At 41.4% G+C, this 18880-nt stretch overlaps 2 protein-coding genes across 22 annotated transcripts in view; one reads left to right on the top strand and one right to left on the bottom strand.

Annotated features, from left to right (window-relative positions):
* Nucleotides 1–18880, top strand: part of LOC108032084 (neurobeachin) — a 191716-nt gene that overhangs the window by 107826 nt on the left and 65010 nt on the right. For 11 of the 21 annotated variants that reach the window (XM_050887981.1, XM_050888004.1, XM_050888015.1 and 8 more), the window contains exon 2: nt 4165–4705. The exons of the other annotated variants lie outside the window; for them this stretch is intronic. In XM_050887981.1, coding sequence (XP_050743938.1) covers nt 4397–4705 — 309 coding nt within the window. In that variant the 5' untranslated portion in view covers nt 4165–4396. The remainder of the gene's footprint in view (nt 1–4164; nt 4706–18880) is intronic. 21 annotated transcript variants of the gene reach the window in all.
* Nucleotides 6165–6902, bottom strand: LOC108032148 (uncharacterized). Its single transcript, XM_017105994.3, has 2 exons — nt 6575–6902; nt 6165–6508 (listed from the first exon to the last, which is right to left on the bottom strand). Exons 1-2 carry the CDS (start codon nt 6823–6825, stop codon nt 6433–6435), a joined length of 327 nt encoding a protein of 108 aa, XP_016961483.1. The 5' UTR covers nt 6826–6902; the 3' UTR covers nt 6165–6432.

Below are 18880 nucleotides of genomic sequence, written 5' to 3' on the forward strand. Positions count from 1 at the left end.
AATATTCAGCCTCTGGTATTTGTCTTTTCTATTTGTGCGGCGGTTGTCAGGCGCACAAAGACACACATCTTCTGCGAGATATTCGAGATGGCACTGAGATTGGAGGAGATTGGTGTGTGGTGGCCGTGGGCCAAATGGATGCTTCACCATGGACAACCACCGACCAAATCGCCCGTGGGCTCGCCGAAATATTACGCCTCAATATCGTCTACTCCTCTTGGCCAGACATGCATGCACACACTGGATGCGTGTTCTTCAACGAACTGAGCAAGATATTTTTGCCATAAATATGATTTTTTTTTTGATTTTTTTGTTGGTGAACAGCTAAAAATCATATTACACATACAGCATATCTTGGGCCACCCCGCAAAAACTTTCTCCACATTTCAATGGTAATAAAAGTGATTTAATAAGGCGCAAAACAGCACAACAAAAGGGGCAAAAAGGGGGGAGGGCGTTGGGAAAAGGCAGAGGGAAACCAGAGAAAAACGAAATCAATTTGATTTGTCGCCACAGACGACGACGACGACGACGATGGTGGGCGGAGATGCCACGCCCATTGCGTGTGATTAAGTGCGCGTTTAATGTGCACGCCATGGCCATAAAACAAATTATATGCAATCCTGCCACCGAAAGCTTTCGCAATTTAGTCCCCACAAACTCTGGAGGAGATTTGGTTGACCTCCCCCATCTATGTGTATGTACGTACCACCACTACTATTACTGGGTACTACCCTTGCTGGTTTATCCCTCTTCATGCGCAATCCTTCTCGATTTGAGAGTTCCGTAACTGATTTCGAGCTACGGCTTGGGTTGGCTTGGGTCCTCTGGGGGGGTGCAGGCTAAAAACTTTTACCGCTCTCGCCTGTGCGAGCGCTTTGAAATGTAAATACGGCTCATTATTTCCAATGCCTTGCCATTCATTTGCAAAGTTTCCAGTTTGCCATGGCCCACACAGATACACACAGGCACAGCGACGTAAGCACACACACTAGTGGACGCCGCATACGCACAGTCACCATGGGATAGTTTCCGGTTCAATGGGAGGTATATTTTGGTCTAGAAAGTCAGGAAACTACCTTAAGGAAGTCACAACAATCGTAAAGCTACCATAACCTTAAAAATAACAATAATCGATCAGTTTTCAAAGTTATCGATAATTAATTTAATAGCGTTTTCGATAATTAACTGCTATGCGGTTTTTTCCAAGTTAGTCACAAACCCATTAGTAGTTGTAAAATATATTAATAAAATATTTTGTTAATTGGGATCGATCGCTTTTTTTTTTAGCTCCTTTTCGATTATTATTTACGATTCATTTTTTTAATTGGGTTTTAAAAATGGAAACCTTATTAACTGATGTGTAAGGAGCATCAGTTATTGACTTTTTGCCGAGTTCTTGAGCTTCCCCAGGTGTAAATCGCCAAAAGGTTAATTTCGATAGATTCGATAATTGATCAGAGATTATCTCCGTGTTGGCCACAAAGCGATTTAAATGACCAACGCCAGCCAGCCCACTGTGCGATTTGGCAGGACCCTGTGACTATCGGTTCACCTTTAATTAACTGTAATGCCATCAGGCGGCAGGACATCCGTTGGTCAACGTGTGTGTAATGCCCCTTTGCTTTACCTTTTTCATTACCCATTCACTGCCACCACCACCACCACCGCCTCCCCAGAGAATGAGTGTGTGCCAAGGGTTTATTATTTTCACTTAATTTTTGCTGGAGTTTTTTGCTTCTCCGCCTTTTTTTTCTGTTTACCCTTGGAACCTTTGGCCCCGGCCATTCAATTTACGTGCCTCTCGGACCAGACCGTTCGTCCCCAAATGGCAAATCATCACAGCTAGACAGAAAAATAAGAAGGAAAACGAAAAGCCTTTCGAGGCAGAAGACGAGAGCCAAGAAACGGAATGTGGAATCTTGTTTGTATAACCAGAGCTGCGGCAAAATGTTGTTCAAATTGACTTGGGCTTGGGTCTGGGGGGTTTGGATGACTCGGCAGGTGGATCGTAATGTCCTTCCTGGGCGGTAAATGGGGGTAGAGGAACCGGGCTTCCTGCCAAAAAGGGACAAAGTCAGCGGCAAAGAAATGTTTCGCCTGCTGCACAATGGCAAATAATTCATAACTTGGCTCAAAAGTTTGATTTAGCTGCAGTTAATACACTGGCCTGGCCTTCCCCCTACCATTCCCCTTCTATTTTTCTGCCCACGAGGCCCATCTTCGAGTTCCACTGAACATATATTTCAGCCTCTCTCCCTCATCCTGTTGGCCATACGTCGGTTTGCATAAATTTTACCCACGGCCAAAGAGAACTCGGAACGTAGAACTCCTGTTGACAGGAAGGATTCCATACCCGTTGCCCCTCCGGCAGATAAATTACGCTCCGAGCGCCCAGTACCAATGCAAGCGGAAGAGCCAACGGATGACGGCTGGCAAAGCCAAAGCCAAAGCCAAAGCCAAAGCCAAAGCTGTGGGAAAAGCTATAGGACAAGCTATGGCCAAAGTCAGAGGAACCCGAGCACCAAGGACTGCCTGCCTGTCCGACTGTCAAGCAGCTGTATGCTTATTTTTCTTCAACTGTAACTGCTGCCAGGAACAAAAAAAATAGCAGAAAAACAAAATATAAGATGGGAAAAACACACATATACATATGAGGCCTTTGGTCAGGCGGCAAAAGTTTCCACTTGCTTTTGCTTAGCTCAAGAGGAAATTCCTTGGCGCATATCATATCAAAGTGGAATAGAGCAGTTTGAAGAATTTAAAAGTTAGTTGGAGTTTTTTAAAGTCAATAAGGAGGCATCAAAGCAGGTTTTAAAAACAATAATAAAACTATATCAACAGCAGAATAATTTCTTTTGTAAACCAGAGGTTAGGAATTTATCGATAAGTAATAACTTTTTAACTCAAGGTTGAACTATCTGGCACAAAATGAATATTTAACCTTTGGTTAAGTAAAATCGATTGCCAACAAGTAAGTTATGTTATAATACAACCAGAGGTTTGAACTTTAGCGACTGGAAATTAATTGTTTAACCAAAGGTTAAACTAACTTGAAAAAATTGAACACTTAACCTATGGTTAATTAAAATCGCATGTCATAGAGCAATATTTATGTTGTTAAAAAATTTGGTAGTCGACTTTTGTGGTAGTAAATACTCGAAATAGAGTACTTAACCTGAGGTTAAAAAATAAATATGTAGTTATTATTAAAGTCGGTAATCGTTTACAAAAATGGTTAGCATAAATCTTTCATTTTTATAGAATTGGAAAGCAGTTTACTGGAAAGTTTTGCGGCTTGCCTGGAGAATGCGGCAGGACCACGACCTCGGATAGGACCCCCTGTCAGCTTTTTGACTACTGCCATACGACCCCCCTCCCACATTTTTCCTACACCCCCCTTGAAATACCGCCTCCGTCTTGCTGTTTGTAGAGTCTGTTGCTGTTTTCTCAATGCCTTCAGAATGGCACACGTAAGCCGAGGCGTCTGCTATAAATTTTTAACAACCATTTAACTTGAATTTTATTAGTCCCCAGTCAGCGGTCAAAAGTTCGAGGGGTGTGTGAGATGGTAGAGGAGGAGCAGGGGGAGGAGTAGGAGGAGGGCGTACCATGGCAGTTGGGGGCGTGACTGATGCTCTCGGTTGCTGTCATGTTGGCTTCTTGGAATATGCTCGTATTTTCGGCCATACAAAGTGCCCAAATGCCGGCCACAAAGTCGTCACAATGACATTTTGCATTTCGCAGTTCATTTCTGCTGCTCGCCCCATTCTGTTCACTTCTTTATGGTGTTTTCGTTGCCTACTTTCTGCTGGTTATTGATAGTCCTCATAGAGACCCCCCGATGCTTTCCTTCGCTCGCTCTGCATCCCTCCCCATGTCCTGACTATAAATTATATATGGACCGAAGTAGTTGTGACTTGTGGGTCACTTGTTTTGCTGCAGCTTCAGTTGTTCGCCTGCCGTTGACCGATAACCATGTATTTCTCCTCCTATTTTTCAGTTCTTTCCCTTAGTTTCTACTATAAAGTTTGGTTTTTATTTACTTGTTGGCAAATTGTATTGCAAAGTTTTTTTATTTTGTGATTGGTATTGTTTTTCGGTTTTTGTGGGTTTTTTTCATCTTCAACAAACGAAAATAAGAAAACAAAAAATTACTTGCAGTTGAGTAAAATGTGCGCTGTTGACAGACTAAGAAAAACAATAACCACAACCAGAAAAACCAAACAACTCGAGTGCAACTAAATGGAAACATTAAAATAAAGAAAAGAAAAGCAAAACGAAACGACGAGGAATCGATTTAAAAACAAATTAAAGAAAAAATCAAAATCAACGATTATACCGATAAGCGATAACAAACCAGCGATAACGATAACCGTAGCGATAACCCCCCGCCATGGACTCGCTGGAGCGTCTGATGCGGGCGGCGCCTCTGCCACGAATGCTGACCAGTGGCGTCGTGGCCACAGCCGCTGCCGCCGCAGCCGCCGCCGCTGGCAAGGGCATGGTCAGCGTGGGCGGCGGCGTGAGCGGTACAGCACTGGCCGCCGCCGCCGGCAATGGCCAGCAGAGGGCTCTGGTCCACGCCTCGCTGGCGGCGGCGACGGTCGGCCGCAAGGGGCGCCATCTGACGGGCACCTTCTGCCTCACGGGCGACACCATGGAGGGCATCATACAGTGTTTGGTATTTCTCAAAGCATTCTCGGTAAGTCGGTGCGGGGCGGTGGAGTATCAGCACCCGAAAAATACAAATTCCATGGGCTAGAGATCGAGGGAGAGAGACCCAAAAATCCATACACACACACACACCCCACCCACACCCACACCCACATTTTCATCCCCCCCCCCACATGGCACAATTCAATTTAGTTTTCGGTTTGCGCTCGACTAAGTTTTTCTCTCTTTTTTTTCCTGTTTTTTTCCCTATTTTTTTTGGGCCTGCCATCATCAAAATGTGCAATAGGCTGTAAATAGGCAAATACATTTCGCAGAGCCCTGCCTGTGGCAAGCTGATTTTGGGATTTTATAACTAAATTTTTGCCAGGCATGCATGGGGTGTACCTTTGACCTAGTTTATGGGCCCTTTTTAAACCCACAACCATGAGCCATTCCCCCATTTCGAACCCCCCAACCCCAAAAAAAAAAAACACACATGTGGGCGTGTGTAATAAAGATTTTCAGCCTGTCTACACAAATTTTTGACCCACTGACTAACGCCTTCTCCCCTCTGTTTTCCTCTACTTTCAGGTGAGTCCCTCCAAGCGAAGATAATGAAGAGCAAATACCCAACAGATTTATGAATCCCAGTCCCAATCCCAAAAATCAGGTATTCCAGGTATCTGGACAGTTTTTTGTTGACTTGTCATGGCGGAAAGCCGACTGTGATTTGTGTCTGGGAAATTGAGTCTGCATAACAATCAAAGTTAAAATGTAAAACATTTATTTAATGCTGGCCCAACGCATGAGTGATGTTAATTGAATTTGTTCTTCCCAGACAGATTCTCAAATGAACGTGACGTTTTATGGGCTTTTCGTTCAATTATTTTCAATAAAATGAGAACAGGGGTTTTACGCCTTTATAAACAATTGATAAAGATTAAAAGGAAATGTATTAAAGAGAAATTTTTAATGATTTTCTCTGATTCAAATGTACCAGTATTTAATTTAGAAAAAAGGAAAAGGTTTCCTTTCCATTATATTTTGAATTAGTAAAGAAGAATTGATTATTGTCCCATATAGTAGATAGCCAATCGATTTAAAATGCTTTAGTTTTTTTACATTTTTTCTCAAAAAGAAATTCTCAACCTGCGGACCACTGCGGAGTATGCATAATATGAAACCAATTAGTAAAGTGGGCCCGCTCAAATAAATTAATGCTGCATTTCCTTTTTTGTGATTAAATGAAGCTCGAGGCCAATGGAATTGTATTTAATGTCATTCCGACATGATAAAAAATTGGTTATTCGATATTTAATTATTTTCCGACTTTCCGGTTGAATTGTGGTCTTGAATCAGACTCTTATTTTTAATATTTAATCACTACAAAACAGAAATTATTTATTATTGTTTAATCAAATTTAAAAAGAAAGCAGCAGAGCGCCGCTAGGTGGAGATGTGTTCTCAGCACTACGACTGTTCCCAAGACTACACACCCCGCAATAGCGCCACCTAGCGTCCGTCCTATTTTCATTTGCTTATAACTTTTCATGGATAGTCAGATTTCAACAATTTTGAGAGGTATTGATGGGTATTGACAATAAGTCGAAAATCCCATTTAAAATTCTACAGCCCTTTGAAAATGTGGCTGAAACGGAGCCAAATAAATGAATGCTGTATGTATTTTATTCAGTGATGAACTGGGTTCAGTTATCCAATGGCACTCATTTAATAATCATCATTTCCAGCTGACAAAATTTGGCTATCTGCATTTCATCATTTGCTGTTCTTCCTGCACATTTTCTTTGTGCTATAGTTATAGCGAAGTTTGCAACCCGAATGTCTTGAAATCCTTAAAAAATAAAAAAAAAATGTTCTATAGTTTTGTAGGTGCAGGTGCAGTTGCTGTTGTACTAACGTTTTCCGAGTGATGCACAAGACCTGGTGGCCCTTTAGGTTCAGTAGGTGGGCCGTGTCGTAGGGCCGCAGGCGCATTCCTTCGATTGTCATCAGAGACCAAAACTTGGGGTCCAATCCCCAATGTTCGGCAGCCTTTAACATCAAGTGCTTCAACGGCATTCTCTTGCTTATGGTAAACTGATGACAGATTAGGTTATTAGCCGTCAATTTATTAAGGAAAACCACGGTAAAATTAATTTGGAATGCCATTTTTCTCGTCGTTTTCACGTCGCCTGATGCCTTCGCTTGCTTTCGACTGAATGAGGAATAAAAAAGCAACCAGCCTATTGAATGACTTGCAAATCTCTAGGCCTACTTGATCTGGTTCCAGAAACCATATTCCAGTGTTAAAAAACGAAACGTTTTGGCAATACTATTTAAGCGTGTTGAAAAATGCCAGTCTTTAAAATTCGTAGGTATTTTTTTTGTTTCTTCCAGCAGTTTATTGTTCAAGAACTAGTTCCCAATAAACTAGTTCCCATTTTCGATGGGTGTAATGTATGTGCTTGTAATTTGGCATCCCTAAATCAGCCTGTATGCCAGGTCCTGCTTTTTATTTTGTACTTTTTCTATTGCCCCCTGACCCCGGGCTTAATTGCAGACTCTATAAAGGGGGCTGGGAGTTGTCGGCCTGGAAATGCACTTAGCACCCAATCGGTTCCAGCGATGCCTCGCCATGAAAAGGGACGGAGACACGGACATGGCAGCAGGATGAGACGGCGACAGAGCCGTAGACCGACATCAAGCGCCTGCGGCAATTGCAGGCCCATTAAAACTGACACATTGCGATTGCTTTCTCCCTTTTTTCTCTCCCCCTTTTTTTTGGCCAAGGCTGTGAAAAATACAAATATAAAAAGTCGGCAAAATCGAGAGAAACGTAAAAACACAGGCACACCTAAAGGGACAGGGATGGAGATACTGTCACTTTGCTGCTTGTTATAAGTTGACTTAAAGGTACCTCTTAAATCAAAGGGTTTTAAGCCTTACTATACATTAAAAGTGTTAAAAAAAAAATGAAAAACCATCAACTTCTATTATAGTCAACTATGTTATATTATATGTTGGATATTTTATATATTTTTTTTTATTTTTTTAACAAAAAAAAATATTTTTCTTTATTTATTCAAGAATCTGGGTTTCGATTATTTATACGTAATCACATCTTCAAAACACATGAGTTTAAACATTTTGTTGAGTTTTTTTTTTTGGAAGTATTGTTCATTCAAAAATCTCTTCGCTTATCACCAAGCTTTTTGAGATAAAACATTTTTTTGTGGATTATTTCCTAAGAATTGTTTTCCTTGATTGATTTATAGTTTTAATTCCTAATTTAAAGTGCTCCTGTTTGTTTGCAGTGTGGCCATGCCCCATTTGAAAATCGGCGAGAGGCTTTTCACGCGTCGTTAATTTCTCCCATAGGCCTCCGCTCCATACATCCGTCTCTTTCGGCTCGAGGGTCTCCCGTCTCTTTCGTGCAGCAGGCAGTTGTTCACTCATTCATCCGCTCATTCATTCATTCGTTCATTCAGCCTGTCAGCCAGTCAGTCAGTCAGTCTCGCATTCAATCAGCCTTTGGGGCCCGCTGCCTATCGTTATAATGATGTTGCCGGGATTCATCCTTGCCTTTTTGCTTTGACATCAACACCATCTACCAGCGACCATCTACCAGGGAGCGAAGTCGTGATTTACTTTCCACCCCACCGTTTTCCGCCGCCTACTTTTTCAACCAGCTGTCATCCGCCTTTCCTTCTCTCTTCCACTGCTGTACCTTGTTCGCCTGTATGTGTTTGTGCGAATTTAAATGTTGCACAAATATGAAAAGCAATTTACATAATATCCTGCCAAGTGTAAAATGATTGTCAATTCAGGCTGCCACTGAAGCAGAGTGAATCGAGTGAACCCAGCGAACGGAACGAAACGGAATGGAATGGGAACGGTAGGGGAACAAAGGGGAAAGAAACCGCACTAACCGTGGAGAATGGTGGCCTTAAATCGTTTCGATTGGATCCCATTCTGATCCCCCTCCCCCCACCAGCTCAATAATCCAGCGAAACTGAGTGATAAATGGGGTAATATCGTTGGTCTATAAGGAAATGGCATAAATAAGGGAGGAACATCGGGGGAAATATGAAGGAAATGTATTTATAATTGGATTATTTGAGAGTCTGACTTCTTTAAAGAAGTATAATAATAATGTATGTATATTTTAGTTTCGGAGAAGAGTCTGACTTCTTTAAAGTATAATAATAATGTATGTATATTTTAGTTTCGGAGAAGAGTCTGACTTCTTTAAAGAAATATAATATTAATGTATGTATATTTTAGTTTCGGAGAATATAATAATATCTAAAAATAACCCCATATAAAGAAAACATTCCCAAGTAGACTTTCTGTACAGAAATAAATTGGTTACTCAAAGTCCCTCAAGTACAGTAGGCTATCAACGCGATGAACGCGACATTGTTGGCCTCTCAAGTGGCTGGGTGAAAAGCAAGTGAAGCCAACTTAAGGGGCTGTGTTTGTGCGCGTCATAATTATAGGGACACTCGAGATGAGAATTAATTACACAATTTGTGAGCGAATTGAAATGAGACCAGGACGAGGACGAGGACGAGGACGAGGACAAGGCCCGCCGCATTAATTAGCGTTCATCAATCATGTTTGACCGCAGTCACAGCAGTGAAGTTGGTGACCAAGGACACTCGAGCTATATCACACACCCAGAGCAGCCCAACCACCCACCACCCGCCACCCACCAGATCCTGCAGGACATGCCCCCTTTGGTCGATGTCTGGTGCAAATATTGCGCAATTTGTCGTCATTATCCAGGATATTGAACCTCATAATGTGCGTCGACATCATCAATTTCGAAAAAATGTTGATGTGGGCGGCACTTTGGGTTTGGGGCTGTAACCTAAGAGCCATCTTTTAAAGATGATGTTGGAAAAAAATTAGAAAAAAAATTTGAGCAGAGTGCAGACAAGCGATTAAAGGACAGGCACTTAGGGTGCTAAAGTTTCTTTTTCAGCAAATGCATTTTATAGACTGAAAACGTTTTTGATCTACAGTGCTTTAAACATTACAATGGATATACTCCATTTTATTATATTATAACATATCATTATAGATTGATATGGGGTTTTCAAGTTCCTCACTAATTGTGCTTATTAAATTCAACGATGTAAAGTCTGCTCCTCGGGATTTTCCACCTTTTCCCCTGGATTTTCTTCGACCATCCTACCCTGCCCCCGGGATTTTCCCCATTTGGACAGGTGAGACGCGAACGTGATGCTTGAATCTATGCAAATTTGCGTACACTCCAAGTGCGGCAAACATGCACAAACACCGGCTGCCCCGTTGCAACCCCCTTTTTGGGGCATTCTAAGCCCCGTTTTAAGCCCCCTATTGTCCCTATCCACTGACTGGCTGGTTGTGCATCATCAGCAGCCCAAACAGAATCGTTGAGGTGGCTTGTTCCACTCGTGTTGCTGTTGCTGTTGCTGTTGCCGCTGCTATTGCTGTTGTTTGCTTTTGAGGCCTTTCAAGCACTTGCTTATTATGCAGTCACGTGTGTGTATCTGTGTTCGGTATCTGTGTGTTTTTCGTGCGCCTGTCTGGGTGCATCTGCATCTGCATCTGTGTGTGCATGTGTGTGTGCGTCGTGCGTCGTGCAAGTGTTTGTTGCCAGTGGCACAATTTGAACAATAAGTTGGCCCGACTGTTGAAGCATTCTGTCTGCCACTCAGCCGTCTGCATTTCAAAACTTAAACAGTTTATTAAGCGCAAACTAAAACCATAAAACAAATACTCAGAGACGTGTACACTGAGCGAAAAAGAGTACGCCCAGGCAGCGGGGTCTACAAAAAGCCAGCAACTTTGATATAATGCACAAGACATTTTTTCTCTGTGCCCTGGCATTTGTGAAATAGAAAACTCAATTTGTACAAATATTTTCTGTATTCATATGTGCCAGTTTGATGGTCACAAAAAGCTTTCGTTTCAATTATGAGAGCTACCTGGATTTTTCTGGGCATTTTATTTTAAATTTGGGCAAAAGCATATGAAGGCAATTAGGCAAAGGAGGAAATATTAAAATGGAAAAGGAAGAAGAATTTATATTTGATACATTTTTTTTTTTTGAATATTTTTCTGTATAAAAAACATTCTTTAGGGAAAATATTTAATATATATTTTTAAATTGCACATTCATCTGCACACCTTTCAAGACACTTGCCCAGACCATTAGTATTGCAGATGCAAGTCATTCTGGGCAAACGTGATTGTTTTCCAGAATGCTTGCAACTACAAATATTAGACTGGCAAATTAGAGGAGCTCTCCCTGCGATTCTTCGTTGTTTCCCTTTTTTGCGAAGAGCTTCTGCAAATACCAACAGGATCAAATAGTTGGCAGGACCGATTCAATTTACGAGGCGAATGCCTTTCCTCACATTTTGGCACTTGAAATTCATTGTCTGTCTGCAAAATGTTGTCAAGAATCTGGCAATTTCGCAAGTGTGTGTAGAAAGAAGAAAAAAAAAAACAAAATAAAGAAAGCAAGAAAGGGAAAGAAATAGTAATACAGATAGAGATGGCAATGGAGTTGGAGTTGGGGGAAACGAAAGAGAGGGCAGGTACCTACATATGGCCCTTCATCTATTTTGTGCCACATCTATCTAGTTATCTATCTCCAGCCATCTCTTTCTCCGCCACTCTCCCCGTCTCTCTCTCCTGCGGCCGTGTGCAGTAGTGCCATCTCGCTCTCGCCCTGTGTATTGTTGCACGTACATGTCGTAGACTTTGTCTTTTCGAATAAAACTTCACTAAAAAATGAGCATGGCACGGCGTTGAGCATTTAAACTAGCTACAAAAACACCAGCAACACCTAACATTTTTGCAACATCACGCCCCCCCGGCCGCCCCTTTTTTACCTACGTGATTCGCATGCACAAAACGGACACGTGTGTTGGTGTATTTTCTATATATATAGGTTTCCTTTTTTTTGGCTTAGGGGTGTGTGTGTGTGTGTGTGTGTGGTTGCCAAGACAAAATGCGGCTAATGTCCCTTCGCTATATATATATATATGTACATATAACATTTTCGTGGTTTTAGATTTAAAATACAGCGTAAACGCGTAGATATACCTATACATAGTATATATAAATTATGCATTTCTTTGTTGTGGATTTTATGGCACTCTGGCCGCGAAAAAAAAGAACAGCACAGGCGGCGCTTAAAAGTATGCTAGCATTTTTGCTCAACCACTTAAATGGGGTGGCGGAAAAGGAAAAATCCAGAGGAAATAAAGCGGCGAAAGCGAGGCAAAGCAGTGTAGTTAAACGGGGAAACTTATTTTGTTGCTGTCGCTAATTTGGCCCAGCATCAGCCGCAGCAACATCTAGCGCATAATAATTGCCTAGTCGCACAAGACTCGCTAATTGGCAGCAATTTTGCTGGCAGCTTCGATGGTGGCTCAACGGTGGCCCAATGGGTGGTGGTGTAGGTGGCGGTGGTGGTGTAGGTGGTGGCGGTGCCGAGGCATCGGTGGCTGAGAGCTGGAATTTCGGTTTTCAGCAATTAGCCCAACTTCCACTAATGACCAAGAAATGTTTGCCTTTGCCAGTGGCAAATTGGAAATCCTGCCCCTTGGATTATTACTAAGGTCTTGGGTTTCGTTTTTTGCGCAAGATGATGAAACTAGTTAGACATTTCACTCAATGCAAGCACCTAGATATCAAGTACTTGATTGGCCCTTTCATATTATAATTATTGGTACCTTAATTGAACTGATTTCTATCCCTCTTATTATACTCTGGTTTAATAAATCCCCATTTTTACCACCCGACAATCTATGGTGCTTCCTCAGCGCCAACAAAATTGTAACTTCATCTGGGCATTGTAATCGAATAGAAGCTGCAGAGAAGCGAGGCAAACCCAAAGTAAATTATAACACATAGTTTGTGCTACGTTCTCCTCTTACTTTCTGACATTTATGCTGTGTACAGCGGGCGAGTGTGTGTGCGAGTGTGCGGCTATATTTTTGGGGGGCTGAGTTGGTATGTGGAGTCCACAGAAACTTATGCCAATTCATTAATTAGTCTGCCACTTGCCACGGAAAGGCTGCGACAGCTTGACAAACCTTAACCCAGCGACTCTGTGATATTTTTGCCCGCCCCACCTTTCTCTTGACACTGCTTTGAAGGCGGAAAGCAAAATATGTTAGTTAATTTATAAAAAAATATAGTTTAAAAATATATATATATTAAAAAAATATACTTAAATAATGTAGAATATTTTATTTATACATACAGATGGCTGAAAATGCTGAATAATTCGCGTTTTTGTTTCAAATTTGATAAGTTTGAAAAAAATGCTAAAGAATTCGCGTTTTTGCTAAAAGAGCTGTGATTCTCTTTTTTTTCTATAAAACTAATTGTCTAATAATGCTAAAGAATTCGCGTTTTAGCTAAAAAGGAGCGTTGATAACCTTGAACTTTGTAAATTATTAAACTCATTTAGTTTTGATCAAAACAAGTTGCTCAAAATGCTAAAGAATTTGCGTTTTGACTGAAAGAGCTTTGCTCCTCCACAACCTTATGCTTTTTGGACCCTTACGGCTCGCCTTTTTCTCTCAGTGTGGCCGCACATGTTCCGTTTCCCTCGCCTTGTGCAAATTTCAACACGAAGTGTGTAACTCGATACGACCTTCTACTTAATAAAGGCTCTTCATATTGCCGCACTGGACATGAGTCCTTATTGTTGTTGCCGTGCGCTGTGGCTGTTGCTGTTGCTGTCGTGCTTTTGGTGTTGCTGCTGTGCTGTGCTGTGCTGTGGATGTTGCTGCCGTGCTGTTGCTGTTGCTGTTGCTGCTGCGGCTGTGTTTTGCCATCGCATATATTCCATATTCAATGCGCGTGGCCAGCGCCTGATCCCAGGACATAGGACATATAGCCCATCCAGCCACATTCTGTTGACTCTACTGCTGTTGTGTTCATCGCCTCAAGTTGGTTCAGTTTATTTGATTAGTTCGCGTGTGTGTGCGTGATAGCTAGTGTGCACACAGATACGTGTATTTAGTATCCGTGTGCGCATTGTCCATGTATGGGTGTTGCCACGGCCGATAAAGTTTCAGCAGCTGCAAATATGGCAAACAATTTCACAAAGTGGCCAATGGCAAAAGTTTGCCACTGCCAATCGTCTTATTAGCTAATCGTCGACTCGACTCCATTCGGCCCTCTCCCCCTCTCCCCCTCTCCCCTTCTCATTTAGTTTTATTTTCCCATTCTTTCTTTTCTCATTTGGCACCTAATTAGTTGACTTGTCCAAGCAACTGGCTAAGAGAGGGGTGGCTTGGCGGAGGGGAGTTGGGAAAATCCAATGAATTGTCTTAAATTCACCCCGTGGCTGTCTTTAATTCACTGTATTCAATTAAGGGCGAATTTCTAATCCCAATTTAGTTGCTCAATAGCAGGCTTATTACTGTTGTATAAATCTTTATATAATCCTTATCTGATTTTCAGATTTCATTTAGTTTGATTAAGTAAGTTGTTTATAAAGACGTTCTTATAACGAACAAAATAATCATTGTCTAGGAAATTAAATTGGAAAACAGAAAATGCAAGAGAGATGGAAAAAGCGACTGTTAACAGTATTGCGCACCCTGCAATAGCGCCACCTAGCGTCCGTCTTTTCTCCATTTGCTTAAAACTTTTCAATTTATGGTCCGATTTTCCCAATTTGTGGAATAAAGCTAGTTAATGATAATAAAAACCAAATTTGATTTAAGCTTTTGGGCAATGTTCAAATATGTGGGCACAAGCTTCACTGGAATAGAATAGTTTTGTTTGGGTGGAGCGGATCAATTACAAAATGGGTACATTCTTTAAGAAAAAAAAAGAAACGCTTGATAACTTCCCTTTGTTCCGCGAAAAAGACACCTCTGATGTTTGATATAATCTGATATTCAGATACTTCTCGTCGGAGAAGTTTTCGCCTCTTTAACCCCACCCAATAAAGTCACCTTATCGGGGCAACACCATCTCCATCCTGGCTTTTAGTATAGTATGGTGTGGTGTGGGCTTGGGCCTTTTGGGATTGCGGGTCTAAAGGGATGTGCCCTTATCTATGGCAAATCATCGCAGTCTCGTTCACTTGCTACTTTTGTGCAAGACTTTGCTCTTCTTCTTGGTGCTGGGTTGGGGTGGGGTGGGGTGGGGTGGGGTGGGGTGCTGCTCTAAGGATATTCTCCTTTGGCTTTTCATTAAAAAGTCTACGCCTATCGGAGCGTGTAGATCTTCTAACTACGACTAGTCGGTCCCATTCTATTTGGCCCAGACTCCCGGTTCTTGTGTTTTTCCACCTTTTGTCTGTGGGTGGAGAGCATAAAATTGTCGAGTTGTGCAGAAAATTTTATTGCTGAAAGGTGCTAAAATGAAAAGTGCTGATGCCAAATGCTGATGGCACTTACCAGGGGTGGTGTACTCCTATCTGGTATTTTTTACCCACCGCCTCTTATTTTATTTTATTTTCTATTTTATTTTTCTGCCTTGCGCACCAAGACTTCCGTGTTCCTTCGGCTGATAAACTCAAGTTGGCACCTTTTCTTTAATTATTTAAATTAAAAATTGCCCCAGCCCGGGGAGGGAGCCACTTGAAGTGTCGACTGGCGGCACTTGGCACAGTTTTCAATCTCTAGCCACAACGAAACTGGCGCGTTTAATTAAGCAAAGTGGCCACCTTTTCAGCCCCAAACCTCCACATTTTCGTTGCGGCTTTTTGGCTTTCAAGAGTTTGTCTCTTCGTCCTTCCCCTTTCCATTTTTTTTGTTTTTTCTATCTTTCCTGAGTCTGAAGCTGGAAGCTCTAAGCTTCCTTGCTAATTTTGTCTAATTTTGCAAAAAGCAAAATGAAAAATGCAAAAAGCAAAAGGCGGGGCGGAGTTGTAGAGGCCGTTGGCTTTTCAGCTGAAAGGCGCATTTTCCCGTATCTCTTTTTGTTGTTGTTGTTGTTGTTTTTCGCCTCGTGCAAGTATTCCGTTTCTTTTGTCTCCTACCTGTGCCAAAACGAAGTGGCAGCCGCCATAAAGCCTTGCCACTCCAATTGCAGCAAGGAAGTTGCAAAGTGCTTCCTTCTGCAGCACCGCCCACAGTTTTCCCCCGCCCATTTCTGGCATTTGGAGAGTGCATTCCACGAATGTGCCCAGAAAAGTGGGCGGAGCCTCCATTTCTTTCGAGCACTTAAGAGCGAAAAGTGGAAAATTTACCAGTAAATATGTAAACAATCTTGGTTTTCTTTATTCTAAAATTGTAAAATCCAGCAAACTTCTAAGCAGAAATTGTATAGTATTATTCTGTTTAATTTGTATCTATGTATTATATTTCTTTTAAGCACTGAAATGCAAAAAAAGGAATTTGTACCAAAAAATTACTAAACCTTTATTGTAAAAATCTAGAAAACCTATACAAAAATTGCATAAAAGAATGTATACTTGTAAAAGAAAAAGATATTGCTCTCAAATGTAGGAGTTTATAACTGAAAACTTTTATATTTATTGGAATCGAAGTGTGTAGATACCCAGATTTAATGGCAGAAAATTTAATTGCAGGCACGTTTGTCAAATAATTTCAAAGCCCTGGCCCCGCAAAATATCAAATTTCTAAGGCAATCGAATTAAGTGCCATACCATTCGAGGTTAATTGCCATAAGGTTTGAGAGAATCGCAACGATAAAGGCAATTATGAGGTGTTTTAGGACACCCAAGACAGGTGATAATTCACTTTTGGTCTTTCGGAAATCATAGGAAATTGTCGTATGGCAAACGGCCTTAATCACTTATCGATTATCCCCCGAGCAAGTGGCAGGCACTAAAACTAAAACTAAATCCCACCAACACACACTCATCAATAATCCCATCATGGCCGCTCGCCAGATTAATATCCTGTCATCTAATTTGTTCGAATCCTGCTACCCTGAGTCCCGTCTCGCATCCAAACAGTCGAGCTGTCCTGGCCAAGGTTCTATGCCGCTCCTGATGAATTGCGGTCGAAACGGCGAACAGACAAATGCATTCCCGGCCAAAAGCCACAGAAGAATCCTTTCTCCTTTCGCTCGCCTTGCCATTACTTTCAGTATTATTTCAGTGAGATGGGGGGGAAGATTTCTTAATTTTTCATTTTGTTGTGCTGCAAGTAATGTGTGCTTTTCTATCACACTCCGTCCTGCTTTTATTTTCCTGCTTGCGCTTGGCTTTTTGTGCAGATTGAAAAGCGCAGTCAAGCAGTACTTATCCACCAAGAACCACCATTTTCAAATTGAACTTTGCGGCGAGGGCAGAGGATATATATTCTCTGGGCAAGAGAGAAAAATACAAGTGGAATTTTTCGTTATTATCCAGAAGTCAGAGCAGACAGCAATCAAGACAAGTGCAGGTGCTGTCGTCTTTTTCTTTTTGGGGGCGGAAGAAACCAACCCCCCATCATTTGGTTTTTTTTTTTTTAAATCATATTTTACGCTCAATTATTGACGTTCAAAGTCGAGGATGTCGCAGACAATGACAAACTAATGGCTGTCTTTCTTTTCCCATTTTTTATTATATATATATATATTTTTTTTTGGTGGCTCGGCAGTCAAGTCAATGTCAAAGGACACGAAGAGGACTGTCATTTGGCACTTAATAACTCAGCGTTGCTAGCTGCTGGCTCTGGCTCTCTCCCCTCAGGGCTCAAATGACAATTTGTAAGGCTTTCAATGGAGCAGCGCCTATAAAATATCTACGTGATGACTATGATGATGCGGGGCCCCACTCCCCTGGAAAAGCTGAAAAGCGGCAGGCGGCAGAGGAGGGTGGTTTTCCTTCGATCCCAAATTGTCGAAGGTGCCTCGGCAGTAATCAATCACTCAATCAATCAGCAAATAATATGCAATGCAATTTCTCGTCTCTACAAAATGTTTGCCAGTCGAAAACTTCCGCTAAAAGGAAGCTCATTGTGGCTAATGGTGGTTGGAAGTGGGTGGTGGGTGGTGGGTCGAGCCCACTGCCCCGGCAGCCAATCAACTGGGAAGGTAATAATTGTAAGCCTCCAAATCAAAGTCGAGTAGGCCAAAGGATATTCAGATGATGAAAAGGAAGTTAACAAACGCACACACACTCGTAGGATGGATCTGAAAAAAGAGCCCCGTCTCTCATTTCCCAAATGTACGCTTTCTATCCATTTGATGTCTAATTTCACTTCGATTCTTTTTATGTGCAATTTATCTCTTCATGGGTGGTTCGAATTTCGAGGAGAAAAATGAGAAATACTTAAAATACTGGAAAGTACTCAATTTAAGAGAGTTTTCAAGAGTAGTTCACCCAAATGAAGGCCTACAACCAAAAGACCTTTATTTGAGCTCCTTAAGAAACATTTTTTAACCAATTGTGCACTTTACTGATGGGGTAACTTTATTTTTTTCAAAAAATGTCAAACATTTTGTCCAAAAATACACTTTTTCCGGCAAATATTAAAGTTTTTTGGGTTTGTATGACAATTGATTGAAAATTAAACGACGAGTTCAACGATGTATGACATTCCTCGATCCGACTCTTAGTTTTTTTTAGCAGCTAAAGAAAACTATTATATAGGGCGTAAAAATACCAAAAATGCGATATTCAGATTTTAGCGAAAAATTCGATTTTTCTTTCCGGTTTTTCAGCCGTAGATCATCCAAATCACGGCGTAGAACAAAAAGGCAGACTGTTTTGAGCAGCTTGCTTCATATGCTTCCGATTCCCATCAGTTTGACCCAGTTTTTCCATTTTTTAGGCTAGTTATGAATCATCAGGTTTTTTTTTTTGGCGAAAAATGGCAAAATTTAAAGTTTTTTGGGTTTGAATGACAGTCGATTGAAAATTGAACAACGAGATACGACATTTCTCATTCCGACCTTTATTTGCAGTATGGCAACCGAAACCTTGCTTTTTGAGGTCAAAAGTTTAGTTAATATTTTCTCAAAACTTACCAAAAAATTCCAATTTGACTAAAGGTTGTTCCCCAGACGATTTTCGTTTTTAATTTTTGATTTTCATTTGTTTTTGGTGAAATAAATTTCGCAGTGACCAAGCAGCTCTGGCGGCGAAAAACTTCGATGATTAACTTTTTCGATTAACTGGAAACGCACACAGGCACAGGAGACACACACAGGGACACACTCACAGACACTCGCACACAGAGACAAACACATGCGCTGCAAAGTATGCAATGGAAAATAGGAAAAATAAGCAAGCAAACAA

This window comes from Drosophila biarmipes, chromosome X, assembly GCF_025231255.1.
Source record: "Drosophila biarmipes strain raj3 chromosome X, RU_DBia_V1.1, whole genome shotgun sequence".
In the NCBI taxonomy this organism is placed as follows: Eukaryota; Metazoa; Arthropoda; class Insecta; order Diptera; family Drosophilidae; genus Drosophila; species Drosophila biarmipes.